This window comes from Balaenoptera physalus (assembly GCF_965194825.1).
Source record: "Balaenoptera physalus genome assembly, chromosome: 16".
NCBI lineage: Eukaryota > Metazoa > Chordata > Mammalia > Artiodactyla > Balaenopteridae > Balaenoptera > Balaenoptera physalus.
Genome location: NC_138898.1, coordinates 14,380,261 through 14,389,830, shown reverse-complemented (window position 1 = coordinate 14,389,830; position 9,570 = coordinate 14,380,261). Strand labels below are relative to the sequence as shown.

General features: G+C 41.1%; 1 protein-coding gene and 1 long non-coding RNA gene across 4 annotated transcripts in view; one reads left to right on the top strand and one right to left on the bottom strand.

Moving 5' to 3' along the window:
• ZNF334 (zinc finger protein 334) overlaps window positions 1–9,570 on the bottom strand; it is a 48,949-nt gene that overhangs the window by 7,192 nt on the left and 32,187 nt on the right. The window contains exons 7-8 of one of the 3 annotated variants that reach the window (XM_082431395.1): window positions 3,019–3,145; window positions 2,662–2,757 (exon numbers count right to left, since the gene is read on the bottom strand). In XM_082431395.1, coding sequence (XP_082287521.1) covers window positions 2,662–2,757; window positions 3,019–3,145 — 223 coding nt within the window. Of the gene's footprint in view, window positions 1–115; window positions 2,809–3,018; window positions 4,948–9,570 lie in introns of those variants that run through there. The other 2 variants (XM_082431396.1, XM_082431397.1) reach the window with 2 other exon arrangements.
• LOC309645800 overlaps window positions 1–9,570 on the top strand; it is a 141,586-nt gene that overhangs the window by 110,155 nt on the left and 21,861 nt on the right. The window lies entirely within an intron of this gene.

Genomic DNA, 9,570 nt, shown 5'->3' with positions numbered 1-9,570 from the left:
GATGAAGAGTGGCCCCAGCTCGCCGCAACTAGAGAAAGCCCTCACACAGAAACGAAGATCCAACACAGCTAAAAATAAATAAGTAAATAAATAAATTTATTAAAAAAAAACAAATGCTCTAAGTTGAGTTAATTCTTAGGTTTCAGACACAGTCTCCTGGGATGAAGGAACTCCTAAGCACATATTTACCCTACTCTTTTAGTTGGTACATGAAAACAAAAACACATATTGCAGTAGAAAAAGGGAGAGAAAGCTGAAAATTAACATGAGTAGCTTTGGCTTGTTACAAAAATTACCTCAAAATGGGTAGAGAGTTTGAAATAAAACACAAGGAGTGGTGAAGTGAGTCCAAAGGATGTCAGGAAAACAACTGATCCAAGGATGGAGGGTATTAAAAGAATGGGGCAAAGATAAGGGACACTGAGTAGGGAGACGAGGAAGACTAAAGGGTGATCAAGGGAAGGGTCAGAGCAAAGATGGAGGATAAGCCATGCTTGCATATCATTTGATTCTATCAGAGCTAATCAATAGTTATTTGTCTTGATTGACAACAAGTCTACTTTCCCCTCTTTCAATCTGCTGATGTACTGTACCAACTGACTGTACCCTGTCACAATACTAATTTTTAATTTCACTTTTAAAATACTGAAGTATAGTTGATTTACAATATTGTGTTAATTTTAGGTGTACAGCAAAGTGATTCGGTTATGCATGTACATATGTATATACCTATATATATATTTTCGATTCTTTTCCATTATAGTTTATTACAAGATATTGAATAGAGTTCCCTGTGCTATACAGTAAAACCTTGTTGTTTAATTCTACTTTTACATCATTTTTTCTTCCTCTCTGATTTCTCTTTTTTTGTGAGAACTCAAGCACCTGGCTATTTGACTTGGTCTTAGGACCTTTATTAATCTTTGTCTTAAAAATTTTTGGCTATGAGTGATTATTATTATCTTCTACTATTTTCATTTTATGCAATAACATTGGTTGTATGCTTAAAAACTTAAGACTTTTCTGTAGCAGATAAAACAAATAGAAGCCAATATGCTAGCAAGAAAGATCTGATATTGGATTTTCATACTTAGACTTTACACTAGATTTTTATACCTAAATTCACAACACATGTTCAACTGATCATCCCACAAGTCTACAGTATTGTCAGCTCCTATCAGACCAGGGTATTTAATTCCATCAATTGTGTGTTTCCAACAACAAATACACTCTCATGGTCTTCCCTTAGCACATATTATGTCCTTAGCTCTACTCAGAACCTAGATATCCTTCAGAGTAATGTTACTATCCCACTGTTAAAAAAAAGTCTCAACACTTTAAGTTCCATTTGTGGTAAAATCGGCAAGTAAATACTGTCTGTATAATATGTTCTAACACTATTTCCACAGCTACGATACTTTCTATTTCTGCGAACAAGCCTGACTTTCATTGCTTTTGGCAGTTTTTCCACTTTTTTTAAAGTTTGGGATTTCAGCTGCCTCCAACCTATAAAATAAATGGAATTGACATTAAAATTTTTTTCCTTGTGGCCTTTGGATAATTTGCAGAGGGAAAAAAAGGGCGATGCTGACTACATTTGCATCTGCATATTGGGAATTCACTCTTTCCTTCTAAAAAACACTTTTTTTTCACGTGGCTCCTGGGAAACCCCTGACTCCTGATTCTCCTTCTACCATAGTGGGTGCTCCTTCTTGGTCTCTCTTGCTAGAGCCCTATGTCTCCGTGATCTCCAAATGTAATGCTCAAGGGTGCAGTCCTTGACCTCTTCTCTTACCTACTATCTCAGAGTAGAATTCGGTCTTACCAGGCCTATAAAGCTTTGCCTCTAGCTAACTCTCTGACATCATCTGCTGCTTTCCCCTCACTGAACCCCCTCCAGTCCCACCAACTTCCTTGCTGTTCTCTGACTACACCAGGCACGCTCCTATCTCAGAGGCTTGGCATCTGCTGTTCCTTGATCTGGAATCTCTCAGATAACCCGTCGCTCACTCCATCCCTTCATTCAAGACTCCATTCTACTCTCCTGTTCAAATGTCCACCTCCTCAAAGAGGCCGTCCCTGACTTCCTTCTGAAAAAGGACTCCCTTTCGTTCTCCATCCCCTTCATCTGACTTTAATTTCTCAGAGTGCCAATTACTACCAGACATGTTACATATGGATCTGCTATTCGGATCTACTGATAGGAGAAGAGACTTCGCTTTTGTATCTCCTGTGACTTAGAACGTGACTGGTGCATAGCTGGTGCTTTGTAAATATTTATTGAATAAAATGATCCATCAATAAATGCATATTTACAGAACATTTGGCACAGGAGGGAACGTAAAGGATGGTCATTATTGAACAGAGAGAAAAACAGAGAAATAAAGGTCTAGGATGAGGAAGTCAGCAACTGGATTCTACAAAAACCAAGCGAATCTCTCTCTATAAAAGTCAAACAGAAAACAAAGAGCATTTATATATGAGAGTAATATATGGAGGCTTGATATCTAAGGTATGGTAGTCATCTGCCTTTAGCACTTCTAAAAGTCTGGAGCCTCTAAAAGAGATTCCTAAAACCCATTTCAAAGATACTACCCCCTGAACTGGCCACTTTGGATCCAGTTTCCCCTGGCTGCCTTCCAGGTGACCTCATTAACTCACCTGGGTGGCTCCCACTTGGGAGTTGTCCCTTTAATATCCACGGTTCTTCTTCTTGTTCCAACTTGAGTATCAGCTCAGGTTTGGAAACACAGTGACCTGTTGTGGGAAATGACGTGGGACTTGGCAAAGTTGCTTAGGAGTCAAGCCCTTTGAAGAATCAGAAGGGAGAAGCTTTAGGAGCTGTAGAATGATGGGGAAACTTTCACTAGGGAGGTGAGAATACAATATCCTTTCAAGTTCCCTAAAAGGTTTTTGAATCCAAAATCTCAAACCCAAAATGCATGATGCACTACAGTGACTTGGCTCCTAAGACAGGAAATGCATGCTGTCGGGAGCTGCACGGGAAGCTGGGCTTACCCAGGGACACCAGGTGCCCGTAGTTCTCCAGCATCACATCCCTGTACAGGAACCTCTGAGCACGGTCCAGCAACTGCCACTCCTTCTGGGTGAAGTCCACCAATACATCCTCGAACAACACCAATCCCTGTAATAGCCCAAGGCTGCTCAGTCTGCAATGCACAAGACCAGATGGCACGGGAAATATGTAGGGGTACTGATCCTACCGTATTCACTGTAAAGAGTTGACCAGAAAATGTTATAAAGGTCGTCTACCACATACCTTCCATCATGTTATACAGGCAGACCCCAGAGATATTGCAGGTTTGGTTCCAGACTACTGCAATCGAGTCACACGAATTTTGGGGGGTTTCTCAGTGCATATAAACATTATATTTATGCTATTTACTAAGCGTGCAATAGTATTATATCTAAAAAAGCAACGTACATGCCTTAATTTAAAAACACTTTATTGCTTAAAAAAATGCTAACAATCGAGCCTTCAGCAAGTTGTAATCTTTTTGCTGGTGGAGGGTCTAGCCTTGATGTTGGTCGCTGATCAGGGTGGTGGCTGCTGAGAGCTGAGGTGACCATGGCAATTTTTAAAAATAAGACAACAATGAATTTTGCCACATTGATTCTTCCTTTCACGAACGATTTCTCTTTAGCATGCAATGCTGTTTGACAGCATTTTACCCACAGTAGGACTTGTTTCAAAATCGGAGTCAATCCTCTTAAACCCTGCCACTGCTTTATCAACTAAGTATGTGTAATATACTAAATCCTTTGTTGTCATTTCAACAATCTTTGCAGCATCTTTCCCAGGAGTAGATTCCATCTCAAGGAACCACTTTCTTTGCTCATCCAAAAGATGCAACTCCTCATCTGCTAAAGTTTTATCATGAGATGGCAGCAATTCAATCACATCTTCAGGCACCACTTCTAATTTTAATCCTATTGCTATTTCCACCACCCGTGAAGTTACTTCCTCCACTGAAGTCTTGAACCCCTCAAAGTCATCCTTGGGGGTTGGAATCAACATCTTCCAAACTCTTGTTAATGTTGATATGTTGACTTCTTCCCATGAATCACAAATGTTCTTCATGGCATCTAGAATGGTAAATGCTTTCCAAAAGCTAAACTACTAAATGCTTCAGTAGTTGTGGCACATGGGCTCAGTAGTTGTGGCTCACGGGCTCTAGAGCACAGGCTCAGTAGTTATGGCGCACGGGATTAGTTGCTCTGTGGCATGTGGAATCTTCCCGGACCAGGGCTTGAACCCATGTCCCCTGCATTGGCAGGCGGATTCTTAACCACTGCACCACCAGGGAAGCCCAGCTATCACCTTATGAAGTGTACTTCTTAAAGAAATTACTCTTTGCTCCATGAGCTGCACAATGCATGTTGTGTTAGCAGGCATGAAAACAACATTAATCTCGTCGTCCATCTCCATCATAGATCCTGGGTGACCAGGTGCATTGTCAATGAGCAGTAATAATTTTGAAAGGAATCTTTTTTTTTTTTTTTTTTTTTTTTTGTGCAGTGGGTCTCAACAATGGGATTAAAATACTCAGGAAACCATGTTATAAACAGATGTGCTGGCATCCAGGCTTTGTTGTTCCATTTATAAAGCCCAGGCAGAGTAGGTTTAGCATAATTCTTAAGGGTCCTAGGATTTTCAGAATGGTAAATGAGCACTGGCTTCAACTTCAGGTCACCAGCTGTATTAGCCAGTAACAACAGAGTCAGCCTGTCCTTTGAAGCCAGACATTGACTTCCCCTCTCTAGCTATGAAAGTCCTAGATAGCAGCTTCTTGACCTCTCTCAGTCTTCATAATATTGAAGAGAGTTAGGGTCTTTCTCTAGATTAGTCTTTGGCTCAAGGAAATGTTGTGGCTGCTTTGATCTTCTATCCAGACCACTAAAACCTTCTCCATATCAGCAATAAGGCTGCTTTGCTTTCTTATCATTTGCGTGTTCACTGAAGTAGCACTTTTAATTTCCTTCAAGAACTTTTCCTTTGCATTCACAACTTGGCTAATTGTTTGGCACAAAAGGCCTAGCTTTCAGCCTGTCTCAACTTTCAACATGCCTCCCTCGCTAAGCTTAATCATTTCTAGCTTTTGATTTTAAATGAGAAACATTCAACTGTTCCTTTCACTTGAACACTTAGAAGCCACTGTAGGGCTATTAAGTGGCCTAATTTCAATAGTGTTGTATCTCAGGGGATAGGGGGGTCTAAGGAGAGGGAGAGAGATGGGGGAAGAGCTGGTCAGTGGAGCAGTCAGAACACACAAAACATTTATGGATTAAGTTTGCCGTCTTATATGGGCAAAGTTCGTGGTGCCCCAAAAACAATTATAATAGTAACATCAGAGATCACTGATCACAGATCACCCTAACAAATACAATAATGAAAAAGTTTGAACTATTGCAAGAATTGCCAAAATGTGACACAGAGACACGAAGTGAGCAAAGGCTGTTGACCGACAGCCTTGCCTGATGCAGGGTTTCCACAAACCTTCAATTTGTAAAAAAAAAAAAAAAAAAAAACGCAGTATCTGCAAAGCTCAATAAAGCAAAGTACAATAAAATGAAGTCTGCCTGTATTTTGTTGGAGGAAGAGAAATCATACCAGAAATACTCTGCCTCTATCTTTAGTTGGTGATTCATAAAACAATTTGAGTTCCTCTACAGGCCTACAATTGTCCTAGCCATAGAGGATGCTAAGGTAAGACACTTGTCCTGTTTTTTGTTTTTTTAATTTATTTTATTGAAGTATAGTTGATTTACAATGTTGTGTTAATTTCTACTGCATAGCACAGTGATTCAGTTATACATATATATACATACTTTCTCATTCTTTTCTATTATGGTTTATCACAGGATATTGAATATACTTCCCTGTTCTATACAGTAGGACCTTGTTGTTTATCCATCCTATGTATAATAGTTTGCATCTGCTAATCCCGAACTCCCAATCTGTCCCTCCCCCACTCCCCCTCCCCCTTGGAAGCCACAAGTCTGTTCTCTATGTCTGTGGGTCTGTTTCTGTTTTGCAGATAAGTTCATTTGTGTCATATTTTAGATTCCACATATAAGTGATATCACATGGTATTTGTCTTTCTCTTTCTGACTTACTTCATTTAGTATGATAATCTCTAGGTCCATCCATGTTGCTGCAAATGGCATGATTTCATTCTTTTTTACGGCTGAGTAGGATTCCATTGTGTATGTGTGACACTGGTCCTATCTTTAAGGAGTTTACAGAATGATGGGACTTTCTACATAAACATACACATGCAGTAATAAATTACAGGAACCATGAAAAAATGTGTGTACAAGGTAGAGTGAGGTCACAAAGGGAGAGGGGGTTAAATCTCAGTTTTTTCAGGGTATGCTTCATGGAGGAGATAAAGATTTGATTGCACAACCTAATCTCCTCTGCCTCCAAAACTACAGCAGGGAGAGTCATAAAAACACCAATATACTTCTCAGAGCAGAGGAAGTTTCTGGAAGATATAGAGTAGGAGGCAGATACTGGAGGCATTGTGCTCGCCCCTTAATGCAAACACAGAATGCGCAAAAGTCTCAAGTGCTGTTCAGAGCCCGGAGAGACCTCCCAGCTCAGCAGCAGCTGCCGCTGGAAGCCGAGATAGGCTCTGGGCTGAAGAACAGGGAACGTGAGTCACGGAAGGGCTGCCACACTCCTGACCCCCAGGAGGGGTGGGCTGAGGGTTAACACTCAGGAGAACGTTCCCTGTAAAAAGCAAGGAACTTCAACAAGGACTTGCTGTATAGCACAGGGAACTCTACTCGATACTCTGTAATAACCTATATGGGAAAAGAATCTGAAAAAGAATAGATATATGTACATGTATAACTAAATCACTTTGCTGTACACCTGAAACTAACACAACATTGTTAGTCAACTCTACTCCAGTATAAAATAAAATTAAAAAAAAAAAAAAGCAAGGAACTGCCTCAAGGTGTCTGCGTGAACTTTGCATCCAAACAGAGGAGAAGGGTACTGTGCTTAGTCCCCTGATTTGGTCACAGCTTTTGTTTTAAGGCAACTCTGGGGAAACAGACTATCATGCTCTGTCATCAGGTAAGGCACTACCCCCTTTGGCAGGCGGAAGGGGTTCCCTCAAGCTTTGTCCCTCTCTGGAGAGCCTAAGTGAAGCCTGTTCTGTACACATAACCCAATAATCCGTATAAGAGGCCCTAAGTCAGTCATTTCGTTCAAAGGAAAATCTTGCCAAGTAAACAGACCTCTGCCTTGCTGAGCATCACACATCAGCTGCCTACATTGATCTAATGAGGTCTTTACCTTTCTCTTCACACAGAAAACAGCAAAGGGTCCAGATGCTGGAGGGAAAACAACGATCTGAGTAAGAAGCATCAGGAAGAACAGATTTGAAGGCTGCTAAACAAATTTAATGCCAGTAAAAAGCAACAGCCTGAAAGATAAGTACCAAGACCAACAGATTGAAGACTATGAAAACAAATGTAAGTAAAGATACTGAAGAGAATAATTTTTAAGTATTCCCATTGGTGTCTGCAAATCATATAAAAGAGTCTTATTTCCCTAAAAGGAGAAAAGTTGGCTATGAACACAGAAAAAGGATACAGATATTAAATATTCTTTTGCTGACTTAGGACAACAACAAAAAACCCAAAAACTCTTAAGATAAGACTTGAACACAAAATGACCCAAATGACAAAAATGAGCAAATCTCTCAACGCATAGAATAAAAACACAGAAAAATGGAAATGATGAAAGTAAAGGAGCACAGAGGGCCGACTGGGGAGAGGCACTGACCGTCTCATGGGATTTCTGGGTGGCAAAAACAAAGAGGGTGGAGGGAAGGAAATAATCACAGAACGAACCGAAAATGTCCCAGAGCAAGTCAGTCTTCATCTCCACAGGATCCATCCAATTACCAAGCAGGCACTCTGAAAAAAGACAGGCAGCCAGACACACTGCCTGTGGAAATATCTAAAGCCCAAGGATAATGAAAAACTTGCAAGAAGAAAAAATAAAACCGGTTACTACAAAGGAATGAGAATCAAGCTGCCACACGACTTCTCCTCAGTCTCCCCAAATACTAGGAGATAATGCAGATCATCTATACTCTTCTGAAGGAAAGGGATTTCAACCCCAAATTCTATAACCAGTCAATCATTCATGGAGTGGGGCAGAATAAAGGCCCTTTCAGATACCCAGACTCAGAAGGCGTATAACCACATAGTGATTCTGTAGACCACTCCAGAGGTCTCTGTCAAAACTCAGCAGAATCTGGGAAAGAATGCGTGCCATATGGAAATCGTGGTGGACAGACAGAGCTGCAGGAACTGGTTCTTGGTACAGCCAGAGAGGGTGGGTGACTTACAGACTGTGAAAGGTAAGCGTGCATGGAGCTAACGCAACAGGAAACAGCTTTTGAAAGTTATTTATGAAGCGTATGCAGGCAAAGATTTTACATTTTTGGACAAAGCTTCATATTGTGGGTACCAAGCCTGAGGATTCCTGAAACTTTGGAAAAGGAGCTGTTACGGTGATTGACGGTGATGCTGAAGCAGGCCATGCCCAGTTCAACAACAGGCCATCTGGAGTCAGGTAATAAAATCAGCCACTGAAGACAGAATGGCTGGTCCTCTGGATGGGCTGGGGCTGCCAGAGCAGAACGTCGGCAGAAGGCATCTCAAACTGTCTTTCTACCTAAGTAGGGTTCCCAGATTTAGTAAATAAAAATACAGGGCTCTCAGTTAAATTCGAATTTCACATAAGCAACAATTACATTCTTTGTATAAGTATGTCCCATGCAAGATTTACTTTATTTTATTCGTCCTGTGTCTTATCTGGCAACCCTAGGCCTAAGAGATCTCCCATTCCAAGATCTTGGGCTGGTTGGAACACAAGCAGATGATAACTTACTCCCAACAAAGGGTGGAAAGTTTGCAGTGGACTTGGACTCCAGGTCTCCATCTGGCCAAATTTCTAATGATGTATCCTTAGAATGATTGCAGTTACAAGCTCTTGAGAAGTTATTTACTTTTACTTCAGTGAAAAGGGGATAATAAAAGTGCCTACCTCCTAATGCTGTTGTCAGAATTATATGAGCTAATCCAGGTAAGGAATTTAAGAGTGACTGGAGGGGCTTCCCTGGTGGCACAATGGTTGAGAATCTGCCTGCCAATGCAGGGGACACGGGTTCGAGCCCTGGTCTGGGAAGATCCCACATGCCGTGGAACAACTAGGCCCGTGAGCCACAACTACTGAGCCTGCGCGTCTGGAGCCTGTGCTCCGCAACAAGAGAGGCCGCGATAGTGAGAGGCCCATGCACCGCAATGAAGAGTGGCCCCCGCTTGCCACAACTAGAGAAAGCCCTCGCACAGAAACGAAGACCCAACACAGCCAAAACTAAATAAATAAATTAAAAAAAAAAAAAGAGTGACTGGAGCATAAGCAGCCCTAAATTGTAGGTAATATTATAACTATTATAATTCTGTCACTTTATCTTCAAACTTGGGACAGCAAAAATAAGCAGGAAATGTATATTAGCATTG